At 48.3% G+C, this 17,670-nt stretch overlaps 3 protein-coding genes across 3 annotated transcripts; 2 read left to right on the forward strand and 1 right to left on the reverse strand.

Moving 5' to 3' along the window:
* Window positions 1-202: 202 nt before the first annotated feature.
* On the forward strand, window positions 203-2,186 carry BC939DRAFT_497885 (uncharacterized protein; the record flags this gene model as incomplete). Its single annotated transcript, XM_051559750.1, has 6 exons — window positions 203-293; window positions 415-534; window positions 656-775; window positions 1,623-1,677; window positions 1,749-1,817; window positions 1,874-2,186. 6 exons carry the CDS (start codon window positions 203-205, stop codon window positions 2,184-2,186), a joined length of 768 nt encoding a protein of 255 aa, XP_051405865.1.
* Window positions 2,187-13,689: 11,503 nt separating this feature from the next.
* On the forward strand, window positions 13,690-14,469 carry BC939DRAFT_482580 (uncharacterized protein; the record flags this gene model as incomplete). Its single annotated transcript, XM_051559132.1, has 1 exon — window positions 13,690-14,469. One exon carries the CDS (start codon window positions 13,690-13,692, stop codon window positions 14,467-14,469), a length of 780 nt encoding a protein of 259 aa, XP_051405866.1.
* On the reverse strand, window positions 14,468-14,989 carry BC939DRAFT_471623 (uncharacterized protein; the record flags this gene model as incomplete). The annotated part of the gene is made up of 2 exons (XM_051558229.1): window positions 14,943-14,989; window positions 14,468-14,640 (listed from the first exon to the last, which is right to left on the reverse strand). Coding segments are annotated over exons 1-2 (158 nt in total), but the record flags the coding sequence as incomplete, so codon positions are not given.
* Between the last annotated feature and the right edge of the window lie 2,681 nt (window positions 14,990-17,670).

The following is a 17,670-nucleotide window of genomic DNA, read 5'->3' on the forward strand; positions in this document are numbered from 1 at the left end:
GTGATGGATGCTGATTGGCCAAGCGGGGTGGGAGATGAGAGGAAGGTTGAAAAGACGGCAAAAAGTGACGCTAATTTGGTCACGTGCCTTTTCTCCCATTCTTTTACCCATTTTTTGACGAAGTCTTCCTTCCGCCGTCCTCTTTCCCTCTTTTGAAATGCGATCATGCGCTCCATGTATATGGCAGGAACTAAGCTGCGGAATGAGGGTGTTCTCGCCGCAGCTAGGAACCAAAGCTGAAGATCACCCTGCTAAGGAGCTGTGGAATGAGGGTGTTCTCGCCACAGCCAAAGGTAATGTACCCGCTCCCGAAACGGGTGTTCGGATTAGGAAGCGGTTCCTTTTTTGTTCGTCTTCCAGATGACATGCTCCTTACGCACTGTTTCTTTAGCTATTCTACAATATACGCGGCAGAGCCCGAGGCATGGTCTCTTTGCTGTGGAATGAGGGTGTACTCGCCGCAGCTAGGAACCAAAGCTGAAGATCACCCTGCTAAGGAGCTGTGGAATGAGGGTGTTCTCGCCACAGCCAAAGGTAATGTACCCGCTCCCGAAACGGGTGTTCAGATTAGGAAGCGGTTCCTTTTTTGTTCGTCTTCCAGATGACAGGCTCCTTACGCACTGTTTCTTTAGCTATTCTACAATATACGCGGCAGAGCCCGAGGCATGGTCTCTTTGCTGTGGAATGAGGGTGTACTCGCCGCAGCTAGGAACCAAAGCTGAAGATCACCCTGCTAAGGAGCTGTGGAATGAGGGTGTTCTCGCCACAGCCAAAGGTAATGTACCCGCTCCCGAAATGGGTGTTCAGACTGGGGAGCGGTTCCCTTTTTCCAGCTACCACCGTGTTTCGTATGTCTCTGGGTGCTACATGCCATGCGAACTCCACGATATTCCACCACAAGCTGACCCATCTCTTTCTCGACTATTTCGAAGCGAATGTGACTTCGGCCTTAATCAAGATTGTTGGATGCCATCAAACTGACAGTTCGATCGTTCTTTACCATAATCAGGAGGCGGATCAGACGTAAACAACAGCGTTTTATTTCCAACTCTCAATCCCAACGATGAATGTGACGGCCAGCCTTGCTTTTTGGAGTAGCAACACTGTTACGAGATTGAAATCTGGTTGCTAATGGAAATCATTTTACTAATAGAATCGCTAACTAAAAGTACCTAATACTACGTCACCGGAAAATTTATAAAGTTAAGGGTTACTTTACAAATTTTCCGGTGACGTAGTTTTAGATACTTTTAGTTAGCGATTCTATTACGTAGATAGAGTATGTTAAAATGACTCCCCAAGACACACACTCTATTCACACTCTACACGCCTCTCTCTACCTCCCTCTTCTCTCCTTATCCCTAACCATTTGGCGGGCGCAACCAACGCAAGGCATAGTCATTAATCAACCTCAACGGACTCCTGTCGGCCCGTTTGGCGGGGAGGAATGCTGTCCATCGATATGAGCAACCGGCCATGGTGGCCTGCACATGGAGGTGCTGCATTCAGCGCGAGGTTGTTGATTCACGTTTCATACAGTTCTTTGAGGAAAGGTTACAACATTTTCATGTTTTTTGCAAATTGCCTTTTTGTTCAACATTCTATTATCTTAACACTGTCAGGAACAGCCTTGGAAGAGTGGGATATGTGTTATGGAGGAGACAGACAGTGGACAAGGTAAGGAAGAAATGTATTGCAGACTGAGGTTATATGCTATGGATTCTATGGCTCTATTTATGTGTTTCTAGGATTCTTGGTCAGGGTACTCGGATGGCTACTACGGGACGCGAGGTATATTTGCTAGGAATAGCACAAAGGTATGAATCAGGTACAATGGTTCTAGACGGGCCGGACAATGGCAATATCAATAAAGATACTTCGTTGAACATATGTTGATCGAGCATACGGTGGCAGAGGTACGCGTGCAAGCGCGTGAGCGCGTAGAAGTAGCCACAAATCAATATGAGCAATTGTGTGCGCAGCTCAACTGTCACTCTGCACCACACGCTATGGTGCTATCCGTGACAAACACCCAATACTCCTTAGCTGAATGTTATAGCCGTGGCACTGTACTTCCTATCGCTGAAGGTCGCAATGCTGTTGTGACTATTCTCATGAAGAATGAAATGATTGAGTACGGCGACCTCATTGAAACCATTTTTCAAGTTCAATCGATCACTACATAATCTCAGGATCCTAGTAGCCACATCCAGCTTCTTCTAGAATATTCCGGGTAAGACAGGTTCCAGAATGTTTATGCCGTTGAAAGATTTCTGAAAACTATAAAAGCGGTGTAGCACCCAGGCCCGAAGCGGCACATACACTACCGAAAATAATGAGTAAATGATTTTCACTTTCGCGGCACATTTGTCAATCATTTCTGAACCCGGCTTTTGTAGCTCATGAAAGGTGCAGAATGTTATGTCAGTGCAATGGGCAGTAATCTGTAGCATTTGAGGGAAGCGGAGGAAATTATTGCGAGTTGTACACAGAATTAAGTTCAAAATATACCATTTACTCATTATTTCTCCCATGGACATGGTTTTTATTTCTTCTGGCTCAACAACGACAATATGTTTACTCATGACCTGCTTAGTGCTTAGTGTGGCCCCCCTTGGCATTCTTGACAGCTTCGATCCTTCTTGGCATACTCTCAATCAAGCCTTGGCAGATAGAAGGGGGAATCTTGTTCCATTCCACCTGAAATCTTTCCCATAGTTCGATCATGCCATTCGGAGGCACCGGGTACTTGCCTAACTGGCGTTTTGCGTAGTCCCAGAGGTGCTCGATCGGATTTATATCCGGAGAGTTGGGCGGCCAGAACAACAAATTGTACTTGTGCTGCTTGATGAAATTCATTGCAGTGCCAGAAGTGTGTTTCGAGTCGTTGTCCTGTTGAAAGATCATATCCTTAGGCTTGATCTTGTACCAGCGCTGTGTAAGCGGGAGACATTCCTCCAGGATTTTGACACAGAGACTGGCGTCTATGGTTCCCTCGATCCTAGAAATGAATCCGGCACCGTGCCAAGTCATGCATCCCCATAGCATGATGGAACCACCGCCGAACTTGACCTCCTCCCGGACAAGCCGATCGTCCAGAGATTTCTCACTTTCCTTTTTCCAGACCCACAGGACCCCATCGGATCCAACGCGGTTGACCCTACTCTCGTCGGACCAAACGACTCGTTTCCAATCATCGATTGCCCAGTGCTCGTACTTTCGCACGAAATCCATGCGCTCCGCCTTATGATTCAGGGTAAGTTTTGGCCTTCTCCGTTTGCGCACGGCAGTCAAACCCTCCTGCCTTGCAAATAGTCAGGAGTCGGAGGGGTTCTAGGGTGGAATCAGAGGTTTATTCGATGATTGATTGTTGTCTAATCCTACGTTTGAAGGGCTCTTATATACTAGACACAGTTGTGTTGGAATGCTCTAGAAACTAGGCGCAGCATGGTTATGACCATGACATCATTCTCGAATAAACAGTTGTACATACCTGTTGCACCTCCCCATCTTAAAAAAAAACGTTACTCCTTTTCGCGCTTGGCCTCGAACTCTGCTAGGGTGTAACAGGATAACCCCGAATATAGCCCCGACTCCGAAAGGACTGGGGCCCCGGCTATAGACCACCGACCGGGCCGGAACCGGTCCGTAGACATAGATAAATAGACCAGCTAGTTACCACCTAAATACAGCACGCATTCCATCCTGTCCACCTCGAGCCCCTGCCCTCAGTTGCCTAAAGCTATTACATGGTAGCAAAGGTTTTTCGATCCCCTGTCCCTCTGTCCCTGAACCACGTTTTCCCTGTACCACGATACTTTGTTAAATTTTTACCCTGATCCACCAATTAAATCCCTCCTTGATCGACCAACTGTTGTCCCTTTTTTTTTCGTCCCTCACTATGAACGAACCTACCCCCACCACCGCCCCTGCCCCTGTCCAGGTCCTGTTACCCTCCTACAGGTACCCATCCCCCGCTGCCTTCAACGGAGTGAGGGATGGCTTCGCTTGCGAGGCATGGCTAACGACTGTTCGCCGTTTTTTCGTTGGTGCTCGTATCAGCGAAGAAGCCCACACGGTCACGGCTGTTGCGTACCTCGGCCCCACCGGCCTTCTCTGGTGGGACGGCTTACAAGCACCAGACACGACACCCTGGCTCCGCTTCGAGGAACTTTTCCGAGCGGAGTTCCGCCCGGCCGGATTTTACGACCATGTCCGAACTCTCCTCTTCGGAATCAAGATGACCGGCACTGTTGCTGACTATGTCAGTCGCACTCGTCGCTACCTGGCCATCCTGTGCACCAACGAGACTCACCCTGAGGCTCGTATCATGCTCGAGGACTCCGCCAAGTCGTGCTTCTTGGCAGGCGCCCCGTTAGCCCTGCGCCAGATGTTAATGAGCCTCGCCATCAACAGCCGCAGCCCGGTGTCTATCCACGAGATGTGTCAGGCTGCTGAGCAATTTGACACCATCTACAATTTCTCCTTACCCAACCGCACCCCTCCCAATGCCAACCATACCACCCCTACCCCTGCCCAGGCCTTCCTCACTGCCCACACCGCCAGCCTGCCCGACCCGATGGCCATGGAGTTAGACAACCTGCGGCTGGAGCTCAACGCGCTCCGCCGCCAGGTCAACAACAATAACGGTCGCCACAACCTGGCCCCACTCAACGACACCGAACGCGCTCGCCTCCGAGCCCGAGGTGCTTGCTACAAGTGCCGACAAGACGGCCACATGGCGCGAGACTGCCGCGGCGGTAATGTGAACAACCTCTCGGTTGCCGCGGGTGTTGGTCCTGCTTCGGCGGGAAACGCCCCCAGCGATCAGGCTTAGTCCAGGACTTGGTCGCTGAAGTTCCCTCCCCTTCTCTTCTGGACAAGGGGAGTGAGCACCACTCAGAGTTAAGTGATTATTCTTCAAACAATAAAAACAATTCCACTTTGCCTATGCTCGCTCCCTTCAAATCGTGCAAAAATGCACAAATAAGAAAATCAACAAAAACAACAAAAACAACCATCGAATCTCACCATGCCCCCGATGTCCCGCCTACCGTCCCAGACAAACCACAACCCACGTACGACCCGTCCGTGGTGTCTAGGTCGTCTGAGGCAGTGGACCTGGACCCACTTGCCTCTCTCGCTACTCTAGCACCAGCCCTCTCCAAGACCCAGCTTAAGCGTCTTCGTAAGCGTACCGTTCGGCTGCAGTCCTTCACAACGGCTGAGGCCGAGCGCACCCTCTTGACTTTTATTGGCTCTATTAACGGGCGCCCTGCCCACATCTTGATTGACGGAGGAGCAGAAGGAAATGTTATCAGCTCTTCTTTTCAAAAACGACATTCACTTCCTCTCCATCCCTGTTCCCCCATTCCCATTGTTCTCCCCGACGGCACTTTTTCCATCACCAACCACTCTGCCTCCATCACACTCGAACGAGATTCCTATTCCGACACCATCAACACCCTCCTTTACCCTCTCAAAAAATACGACCTCATCCTCGGCAAACCTTGGCTCACACACATCAACCCCAACATCGACTGGCGCACTAACGACCTTCACTTCACACATAATGGCGACAACGTTCATTGGACGTGTCGAGGCTTCGCACCCTCATCCATTACAGCTAAGTCCCGTGGCCTCTTGATGAGTCACTTGCACTTTCATACTCTTGCAGCTCAGCCTGACGCGGAAGTGTTCATGGCTCTGGTGAAAATCGGCAGTGACAAAGGCAACGATAACGACGGCGATGACGACAATGACGACGACACTAAACCTTGCACGCCTGATCTTCCGCCCGAAGTTCAACCCATTGTACTTCAGGAGTTTGCAGACGTCTTCCCAACTCACTCCCTGCTGGTCTACCACCAGACCGAGGGGATGCTATGAAAATTGAGACCGACCCCAACGCAGACCCGCCGTTCCGCCCTGTGATCCGCCTCTCCATTGCAGAACTGGACGAGCTCAGGAGACAGCTCGACGACCTCCTCGCCAAAGGATTCATTAAGCCCAGCACGTCGCCTTATGGTGCACCCGTCCTTTTCGTCAGAAAAAAGGATGGCGCGCTCCGTATGTGCGTCGACTACCGTGGACTCAACCGGATCACAAGGAAGAACCGCCACCCGCTCCCTCGCATCGACGAGCTCATCGACAGGTTCCGAGGGGCTCGATATTTTTCGAAACTGGACTTGCTGTCAGGATACCACCAACAACGGATATTTGAGCCTCACACACACAAGACAGCATTTCGCTGTCGGTACGGACATTACGAGTTCAATGTGGTACCCTTTGGTCTCACTAATGCTCCCGCATCTTTCTCCAACATGATGTTCAAGGTTTTGGATCCGGTTTTAGATAAATGGGTTGTTGTTTATCTTGATGACATCCTTATTTACTCCAAGACGAAACAAGAGCACATTGCCCACATCCGAAGTGTGCTGGCACTCCTCCGCAAGAATGGCCTCTATGCAAAGTTGAGCAAGTGCTCCTTCATGCAAGAGGAGACTGAGTTCCTAGGACATGTCATCTCGAAGGACGGCATCCACACCAGCGCCGGCCACGTCAAGGCTATCCGGGAATGGCCTCGCCCATCGAAGCAGAAGGATGTGCAACAATTCATTGGCCTCGCACAGTTCTACCACACATACATCAACAACTTTGCTAACATCGCTCTCCCTCTCACGGCTCTGCTAGGTGAAGGCGTGGAATTTTCCTGGGACGAGGACAAAGAACGCGCTTTCACCACCCTGAAGGAGGCGATCAGCAAAGCGCCTGTGTTGCGAATATTCGACCCCGATCTGCCGACCACAGTTGAAACCGACGCGTCTGGATTCGCACTAGGCGCTGTCCTGTTCCAGACTGATGAACATGGTGAGTCCAGACCCGTGGCGTTCACGTCCCGTAAACTGAACAGCGCCGAACGCAATTATCCGACCCATGAACAGGAACTATTGGCGGTTGTGCACGCACTTCGGACATGGCGATATTACTTGGATGGGACACACTTCGTTGTCTACACCGACCACGCTACTCTTCAGCATTTCCCAACCCAGCCCAAGTTGACTAGACGTCAGGCACGATGGATGGAGTTGCTGCAGGAGTACGACTTCGACTGCAAGTACAAACGTGGAGTCGATAATATCGTTCCCGACGCTCTGTCGCGGCGACCGGACCACCATGACCAAGACCCCCCTACAGTCAACATCAACTCAATGACCGTTCAGCTGGATTCAGGTTTGAGGCAGCGCCTTGTAGACAGCTACCGGGATGACCCCAAGCTCGGCCCCATCTACGAAAGCTGCCTCGAGGGAAGTACACCACCACGTTACTGTTTGATTGATGGTCTTCTTTGCGTTGATCGCAGAGGAGACAACCTTGTCTGCATTCCCCAGAAATCTGACATCCGTCTCTCTCTTCTTCACGATGCCCACGACTCCGCCATCGCCGGCCACCTCGGTTTCGACAAGACATACGATGCACTCCGTCGCACTGTGTACTGGCCTCACATCGCGCGTGACACCCGGCAGTATGTGCAAACGTGCGAGAGTTGCCAACGGAACAAGCCTAGCCACCAACGACCTGCCGGTCTACTCCAGCCCCTCGAGATCCCTGCTCAACGTTGGGAGACGGTGACGATGGATTTTATTGTCAAGCTGCCCAAGACTCCCCGCGGCTACGACTCCATCACTGTCTTCGTCGACAAGCTGTCAAAGCAAGTCCACTTCGTCCCAGCCCACACCACCGACACAGCCTCCGACGTAGCTCGACAATTTTTTGACAACGTTTTTCGCTTGCACGGCATGCCGACCTCCATCGTCTCTGATCGCGACACCAAGTTCACCAGCCGTTTTTGGAAGGAGCTGCACCGTCTCATGGACGTCAAGTTGGCCATGTCGACCGCCTTCCACCCCCAGACCGATGGACAGACCGAGCGCGCCAATCAGACACTAGAGTCCATCTTGCGCGCGTTCGTGGACCAGCGACAAACCAACTGGGATCTTTTCCTATCCGCCGCTGAGTTCGCCTACAACAACTCGAGCAATGCCACCACCGGCCAGTCCCCATTTTTCTTGAACCAGGGATTTCACCCGCGCGTACCGATGTCTCTGTTACAACCTCAACCCAGCCCCAACCCCAGTGTCATGGAATTCGTGGAAGCACAGAGCACAGCATTAATCATCGCGCAAGAGGCCATCGCAGACGCCCAGGAACGGCAGATCAAGAATGCGGATTCCCGTCGCCGTGATCATGACTTCAAAGTTGGAGACCAGGTGCTGCTGAGTACAGAAGACATCACCGTTGCTGCTGACAGGAACCGCCCCACCAAGAAGCTGCAGGCACGCTTTATCGGACCTTATACAATCCTGGAACAGCACTCACCGGTCTCTTTCCGCCTTGAGCTGCCCCCGTCCATGAAGATACACGATGTATTCCACGTCGACCGCTTCCGGCCGTACTTACAGTCCACGGAAAAAGTGTTAGCATGTTTTCATAATTTCGACCTTTTTTCTTTGATACTTACATCATTACCGCCTACTGCTACGAGGCTTCACGCGATCAATCTCGTATATTTGTTAAGATTACCTGCCATGTTACGAGCCAATGGATGCACTCTATCCGGCTAATTGAGGACATGAACATATTGACCCCATTCTAACACTTTTTGGAAATATGACCACCCTCTGATTCTGTTAGCTACTGTTCTGCCATTAATAATCGATATGGCCTCCTTTATTTGCGTGAAGCCTCTTCATGCGCTCGGGCATGCTCTCATATAGCTCGTGAATGAATTTGATATCTATTGTTGTCCATATATCCTGAACACGCTCCCAGAGGTCGTCCAAAGAGCTTGGTGCCTCTGGATACTGATCAAGTCGGTACTTGAGGTGCGACCATAGATGCTCGATCGGGTTGAGGTCCGGAGAATTCGCAGGCCATTCCATGACTGCGATCTTGGATTTCCTAAGGAAGTCTTCGACTATGCCTGCTGTATGCACTTTGGCATTGTCCTGCTGAAAAATGAATTTTGCTGGATCCATACCAAACCAATCCCGAGATGCGCAAAGATAGTCCTTCAGTACATCGAGGTAGGTTTGTGCATCCATACTTCCTGGGATCCAGCAGGCATCGCCCAAGCCATAAAATGTTATGCAACCCCAGACCATAATTTGGCCCCCTCCGCCCTGCTTTGTTTTCTGCACTTGGTGAGGTTGGATATCCTTCCTGTTGGGCTTCTTGTAATAGAATGTCCTGCCGAAGGACCCAATCCTGCTGATTATAGTTTCGTCCGAGAACATCACATTCTTCCAGTCGTCCACGGTCCATTTCAAGTGCGCCTTAGCAAATTCGTAGCGTGCTCTGATTTGATCCGGTGTCAGATCACGCTTCCTAGGCTGGACGTATGCTTTTAAGCCCTCCTGTTTAAGGTAGTTCTGGACACTGCCTACATGAACCTGCACTCCTTGCACCGATTGGATAAGTCGCTGGCCATCGCGGAGGGTTACGGCTTTTCCTGTGACGAAATGACGAGCAAGTAAGGTCTTGGTCTTCTTCGAAACCTTCGAAGGACGCCCTATTTTAGGGGATGGAACGTTCTTCTTGTCCCTTTGACGAATCTTGGAAACGGAGAAAGTAGAGATATGCAAGGACCTTGAGACCTCGCGGACAGATTTTCCTTGCCGAAGTTGGATAATCGCATCGCGTACGGTTTGTTCTTGCAGCCGCTTCATGTTTGATGTAAACTTGGGATGAATGTGGCGTAGGATGGGAGTAGTGGATAACTGTGCAGTTGTATTGTTCTAGTTGCGAGTGAGGATGCAGACCGTAAGGGAAGAGCACAATTTATAGGATTTTTAAAAAGTGTTAGAGTGCACCTCATGACTTTCGAGATCCTTCGTTCCTCAGCTGAAGGCCATTCAAGCCTGGAACATTCTAGAAAACTCCTTGTAAGTTACGACATTGTCCACCAAACATCTCGGTCCTTGGTAATAGCGTAATAGGGAGATAAAGGAGTATAAGTCCAAAATAGCAAAACATGCTAACACTTTTTCAGTGGACTGTATAAACCTTAATTTATCGCATTTTTTTTCACGAATCCAAGAAGGATCGATCCATTGGAGTGGTTCATCCATCCACATATATTGCTATTTATCTTTCGAGATTTTTTTTTCCGTGCGCTTCGGCAGCGACTCTGTCCTCCGTAACACGAGATTAATAAAAGCAACAACCGTATCACTGCGTCAGGGATATCCCACGTATATTCACATACAGTATGGTGCAAAACTGATTCAATGATGCGATGATTTTTGCGTTGGCACTCGCCTACAAGGAACCAATGCCTCAGCCATCGTCATATTCACCACAAATGTAGCCCAGCCAATGACGAACAGGGTTGCTTGCTTTGGAGCCAGAAGTATGCACACCCATTGCTGCATGACGATTGTGCCATCCGTCATCATTGAATCAGTTTTGCATCTTAACCTCATTTTTATGTAATTTTAAATACCATCGTCATTTTCATCAGATTCATTATAAATGAACCCATTTTGTGTTTCGTTTTCCTGTTTGCCTTATTCTACTCTATCTATCCGCAAAAAATGAAGCCCGTACCTCCATCCACTGTTAAGGAAGCAATAAGCCTCATGTCTGAGGGTATTTCCACTCGTGAGACAGCCCAACGTCTTACCATCTCTCAGGCAACGGCTAGCAGAATACGTTCAGGTTACAAAGAAAACATACCGAGCAACAAGGGAGGCCGTCCGGGAAAGATTGGTCAAGAAACCGTGGAGCACCTCAAGCTGAACATGAAGCGCGGACTTCTTAGGACTGCCGTGGAGGCCAAGAGCGAGGCCAACAGGATGTTGGCACGACCTGTATCGGTGTGGACAGTTCGACGGCGACTTCGGGAAGCTGGACTAGTGGCCAAAAAGATTGTCAAGCGACCAGCACTCAAAACAAAGCACATTAGAGGTCGGATGCAGTTTGTCAAGAAATACAAAGAGTGGACGGAAGAGGACTGGGCCACAGTTGTATGGTCAGACGAGTGCAAAATCAATAGGATCTGTTCTGATGGCATTAGGTGGGTCTGGGACGACGCGCCGGGGCGACTGACAAGCCGTACAGTCCAGGGAACAGTCAAGTTTGGCGGCGGAAGCGTCATGGTATGGTCTTGTATGTCATGGTACGGACCTGGCTATATCGCAAAGATCGATGAGACCCTGGACTCCCAGTTGTATATCCAGATTCTGAAGGAGGATCTACAGATGTCTGTCGAGGAGTGGGGCATGGCCAAGGACGAATTCATCTTCCAGCACGACAACGATCCGAAGCATACGGCCAAGGTCACCAAGGCATTTCTGGAGTCCGTCCATATGACTGAGGCTGATGAGCGCCTTCTATATTGGCCAGCACAGTCTCCTGATCTGAACCCGATCGAGCATATGTGGGCCTATCTCAAAGTACAGCTGGGAAAGTATCCAAACCCGCCAAAAAGCTGCAAGGAGCTATGGGAGAGAATATCAACGGAATGGTACAAGATACCAGTTGATTTCTGCCGGGAACTCATCAGGAGCATGCCGAGGAGGCTCAGCGCGGTCCACAGAGCGAAGGGCAAGCAAACTAAGTACTAAAGAGGTACCATTTTGAATAAAAAAAAAATCTGTTCTTCGTATTCAAGTAGTAGGTGCAAAACTGATTCAATGATGACGGATGGCACAATCGTCATGCAGCAATGGGTGTGCATACTTCTGGCTCCAAAGCAAGCAACCCTGTTCGTCATTGGCTGGGCTACATTTGTGGTGAATATGACGATGGCTGAGGCATTGGTTCCTTGTAGGCGAGTGCCAACGCAAAAATCATCGCATCATTGAATCAGTTTTGCTCCATACTGTAACATATAATGTTCTCGGTGGATTAATATTAAAGATCCCTTCTTGTTCTCATTGACTCCTGGTTCATATATACTTCGTAAAGAGTGAGTACAGGGCAGGAAAGTATTTTATTGCAGACTGGGGTTTGATTAGGGCAGCTAGTTATGTCTTTTATATGTGAATAAAACTTGACTCGGGACCCCAGCTCGGTAGCTTATGTCCTATAAGCTCCCGTACTCGGGACCGAAACATAATGGAATGGACAAGGGTGGACGCGGGCAATCGTCTGCTTGGAACGGGCAAGCAACGTTAAACCAGTTATGCTTTCCATGTGGGGTAATTCTGGAGACGCGACGTGATTTGGACTCGCGTAACAGACGCGAGGCAATCACAAGCCACTAGGGTCAATTGAGGTGAGCGCAAGTGTGTCCTCAACCTTAATTCGTGACACTTGTGTCAAGTTCTGGGCAGGCAGATAGATAGGAACGAGAGTAGCGTGCAAATAAATGAGCGAGAGCAGGTTCAAGACAAGGAGGTTTTGTATTGCAGACTGAGGAACTATGGCTATGGCTATGATCTATGGGGCTATTTACAGTGACAATAATATTTGAGTCAATGTTTTTTATCTCGGCATAATTTTTTTAATTTCTTCGCCTGTACGTGCCGTAGGATGCTATAATGCTTTTCAAAGATGGCGAAGTCATCTAGGAATATTATTTAGGCGTTTCAGGCGTAATGGATATCTCTATCTTCCTTTATCGCACATCTTGCGGTAGCGGTGTATTGACTCAATTCCTCCTGCACGTGCTAAAAAATATAATATTCTCTAATTCTCGCTCAAATCTAATGATAACCCTTCACTTTCTATTTCTAGTACTTGGTGTGTCGTCCGCCGGCCGCTTTGACCGCTTGGATGCGTCGCGGCATACTGGATATGAGCGCCTGGATCAGCGACTGATCAATTTTATTCCAAACTTCTTGGACACGCTCCCAGAGCTTCGGGATACCGTCAGAAGGGTGTTTATACTTCGCAAGAAGCCTCTTTAGGTGCCCCCAGAGATGCTCGATAGGATTCAAGTCCGGAGAGTTGGGTGGCTACATGAGAACCACGTAATCATTGTCCTCAAAGAATTGGCGTGTAATTTTGGCGGTGTCGCATATTTCACCAGAGTTCACTGTATATTTAGTTTAACAAGTGTACCTCCAGCTCACTATTATATTTAATACAAATAAATACCTAATCGGTGTGGTGTGTGGAGCCACATCTCATTTTTTTAGGTGAAGCTTTATCCACACACACACACATAAACACACACAAAAACACACACACGCTCACCTTCTTACACCATGAACAACAACAACGACAAAACCCTCTTTGAAACTACCCCTTCGACCCAGCTGATTGATGATGGCTCAGCCATGGAAGTCGACGAATTTGACCAAGGGTCTAGCCCCCCCTTGAGTGAGGACAGGCAAGAATCACCTCTAGTAGAGGAGCCTTTGTCCATTGACGCGCTGTTACAAAAATTCCAGGCGCAAAGAAAACTTCTGGTGGAGCGTGAGGCGTACCTCGTTCGGCTGGTAACCACTGCCGATGATAATGCCGAGAACGCCAACCATCAGCAAAATTATGAGGAGACCACCAAGCAGTTGACAGCAGTCGACAAAAAAAATAGATATGCTTGTTAGATCAATCGAAAACGTGGCCTCTCTCAAGAATCCCAGAATACCCATTGTCCGTGGTGGCCCAATTAATCAATCCCACCAAGGTAACGTTCAGCAATACAATAAGAGTCCATTCGCGTTGAAAATAAACGATGATATGCCACGCTTTAAAGCTGGCGGTGACCCCAGAACGTTCCTGGATAATGTGAAATCTAAAGTCAGCACTTATGTTGGTGATGATGTCTTTGCGCAGACATGTGCACGCTATCTCTTGTACTTGACTTCGAGTGACTATCACAGACAGGCTCTCGAAGAAGAATTCAAGAAGAGAGCCAAAGAGACACTGACTTGGGATAGCTGTGAGGCTATCTTTCTCCAAATCGCGCTGACAGAACAAGAGCGCATTAATCAAATGATGGACCTGGTGAAATCAGGCAGAAAAAAGGATGAGTCTTATCGTCAATTCGCTATGCGCATCTCTCGCGATATCAGGGTTTATGGGATTAAGAATGACAATGAAGTTGTTCTTTCTCTCTTGTGCGGTTCGGTTACGCCCGGCACGCTCAACCTGATGATCATGCGATTGGCCATGGATAATAAAGATGCGACGAGATTTACATCAATCAATGCTTTTATAAAAATACTCAGCATCCTCGTGGGTCCCAATCAACCCCATGACAGAATCAAGACTGACTCTTCTGATGCAGGTCCGTTCCGAAACAATAGAAATGGCTCGGCGAGACGGTTCACGCCAAAGGGTCACAGACCCACGCAAAAAGGAACGCCGCAATCCTCGGCGTCTCCCATTGCCACGTCTCGTCACCAATCTTCCCAGTCCATGCCTCTGTACCAGTGCCACAAATGCGGTCCCAATTATTCGCATAACACGGATGGGCACCTCGAGTGCGAGAACTGCCATCGTCGTGGTGTGGTGTAGTAAATGAGAATCAGTTGGTTGTTCTTGCAAAGTTAATATTAGATCACAGGGAAGAGCACCGCCCCCAGAATAAAAGAATAAACGGTCTGGTACCTGAACCACAGTCTTCTTTCCACCAAAATCATTTGTATCACGCATTGTATTCGTCCAGATTGTCCGGATAACACCGCATCAACGACAGGTACTGGCTACCACCGTCAGCAACCCATGCAACGAGATACAATCAACAGGGAATGCCGATCCTGATCATTCGCCACCTTTGCGCCGTCAATCGCTCTTATTTAGACATTGTACTTGCCCCGCAGCGCTTCCCCGATTACCGATCGTCTCATTGAGCATCCGTCATCGGCCCACCCTCGTGAAACGGCATTATAAAGGTACAACGGAGGCCTGATCAGCAACTATTGGCATACAACGACTCCAGAGGGGTGGACTTCATTGTCACGACTCCTCACCTCATCGGACATCACAATATGCGAACTCCTTGCAACTACCCCAGTCATTCCCAAAGGAATATAGTCCTAGCTCGCACCATTTAGCTAAATAGATCCCCATATTTATTCCTTTCCATTTACGTCTAGTCTATTTTACCTTTGTGTTCTTACATTCCGATCTAAAGGAGGACCCTGCACCACGAACCAGTAAGTGACCGAAGCACAGCCTTGCCGAAGTCCTATTCGCGTGGTAACTCCCGTTGTAAATAGAACTAATGGTAGAAGTTATAGAACCCGTTAGTAGACCCCCTACACCGCAGTGGGCACAAGACAGCGGACTGTAAAGGAAAAGTGTACTAATCTACCAATACTAGTGGTAAGAATGAATCAAATGAATCGAATACGATCAATCCATGCATCTATGCCTTGACCTCAGAAAAGGCGATGAATAATAATAATCAATCTAATACGAATGCCCGTCTATTGTCTTATACATCACAGGAGCACGCCCAGCGAAGTTCCAGTACAATGGCCGAAGACAGTGATGGCAACGATGACGGAAATACCAACGACATTTCCAAAAGCAATGGAAATAACAACTCCAAAAATGTCAAAATAAATTTGAATATTTGTAACAATACACAAAATGCCGCATTGAATGGAATTAGTACGAACAAGAAAACGAGGAATAGAAAATGCCAGAAAAATATTCGGCAACGAACAGCAACGGAAAAAGGAACGCCGATGCAAAAAAGGAGAACGTTGAGTCTAACGCCCAATCTTGCGTTGTACGACAAGACTAATACTCCGGCGCAGCTTGAAATCATTTCTCACATGCAGCCGCGCATTGCAATGAATCCTGCTTTAGCGCAGTCTGAAGTTAGTCTTGATAAACAGCCGCACCTTGCAACGCGTCCTCGTACGTTAGCGTGTTTGCATGTTGATGGCCATCTTGAGTCAATTGATCTTGAAGAATTGTATCGGCAGGAAAAAGAAGCCGAAAGAATGGAATCCAGAGCCCCTGAATACGGAAAAAATCAGATACGGGTTTCGTCTCTTCAGAAAATAGAAGACAACTTTATTGAATTGGCAAAATTGAATACAAACAAAGAGAAGGCTGATAGAAGAATACTTGTCTCTGTCACCTTCGAGGATGAAAAATATGATGCGTTACTAGACACAGGCGCAACCGACACCTGCATTCGGCAAGACATTGCCATCAAGCACAATAAACAAATCAATCCCGTTGAAGGTGTCATCACACTGGCTGACGAAAGCCAAACAATCCCTCGAATTGGTCAAACGGAGAACATTGAGTTGCAATATGGTACGCGAATAGTATCAGCACCAATGGAGGTAATTACTCAGTCCTATCCATTCATCATCGGGATGGATCTCTTCCACCAATTCGGTTTTAGCATCTCTGGTCTCGCCAATCCCGGCGACGATGCGATGCAACTGCCTGAACCGGAAGAGGATAAAAAACCATTTCTTGTTCCTGGTGAGCAACCCGACGAAGAAAAGACTAATGCGTTTTTGGGAATGAAAAAGAAATTTCTATCGAAAATCGAAAAATATCTCGCGGAAAACGCGAACATTCCAAAGACTACTTTCTGTCCCGTACCTGAAATGAAAGTCTATTTACCAATCCCAGAGGGTACAGTGCTATTCAGAAGGCCTCGACCATTCGCCGAAAAGCAAATGAGCATCTTTGAGGACACAATCGAGAAATGGCTACGTGACGATGTGATCACGCTGGCCCCTGTAGGCAATGTACATAACAATACCCTCACACTTGCTGCTAAAAAAGATGAACATGGCAAGAAGACGCTATGGCGAGTCTGCCTTGACCCCAGACCGCTGAACAAGCATCTGCCGGATGATAATTATCCCTTGCCTCTAATCAATGACATAATCACACGTCTAGCGGGTAACTCCATATTCACTACAATTGATCTCTCTCAGGCGTACCATCGTCTCCCAATCCATGAGGATGATCAACCGCTGACTGCGCTCATGCACAATGGCAAACAACACATGTTCAAGAAAGCACCTTTTGGACTGAAGCCGTTGTCCAGTCTTTTTCAGAGGGGAATGTCGAGGATCCTCGGCGATCTTCCATTCGTCTGTAATTTCATTGATGACATTGTGATATTCTCCAAGAATCGAGATGAACATGCCGAGCATGTACGGACCGTAATCAAACGGCTCAATGAAGCCAAATTAATAATCAATCGCGACAAATGCAACTTCTTCAGCACGCAAATCTCGTTGCTGGGTTTCATAATCGGACTACACGGAAAGAGCGTAGATCCAACCAAATTTGCAAATATCAATGAATGGGAACCGCCAAAGACGGCAAAACAGGTCCAGTCATACCTTGGCACGTTTAATTTCTTCAGGGAGTATATTCCCCTGTTCAGTGAAGTCGCAGCACCTTTGGATGCGCTTCGTAGTCGAACTGAGCCATTCACTCTGAATAAGGAACAATTACAATCATTTAATACGCTGAAAAATCTGTTGACACATGCACCAATACTGTCATTCCCTGATTTTAGCAAACCATTTTACGTTGCAACAGATGCCTCAGATGTTGGCATCGGTGCTGTCTTATACCAACTACCTCGCGGTAGAGATCACCCGAAGGACATCAATTATATTTCCTTCATGGCACGCTCTCTACAAGAAAGAGAACGCAAATACAGTGCCACCAAGAAAGAATTGCTTGCAATCGTATTTGCTCTGAATAAATTCCACTACTATCTGT

Source organism: Gamsiella multidivaricata (assembly GCF_025024155.1).
Source record: "Gamsiella multidivaricata strain RSA 2152 chromosome Unknown BC939scaffold_172, whole genome shotgun sequence".
NCBI classification, from domain to species: Eukaryota; Fungi; Mortierellomycota; class Mortierellomycetes; order Mortierellales; family Mortierellaceae; genus Gamsiella; species Gamsiella multidivaricata.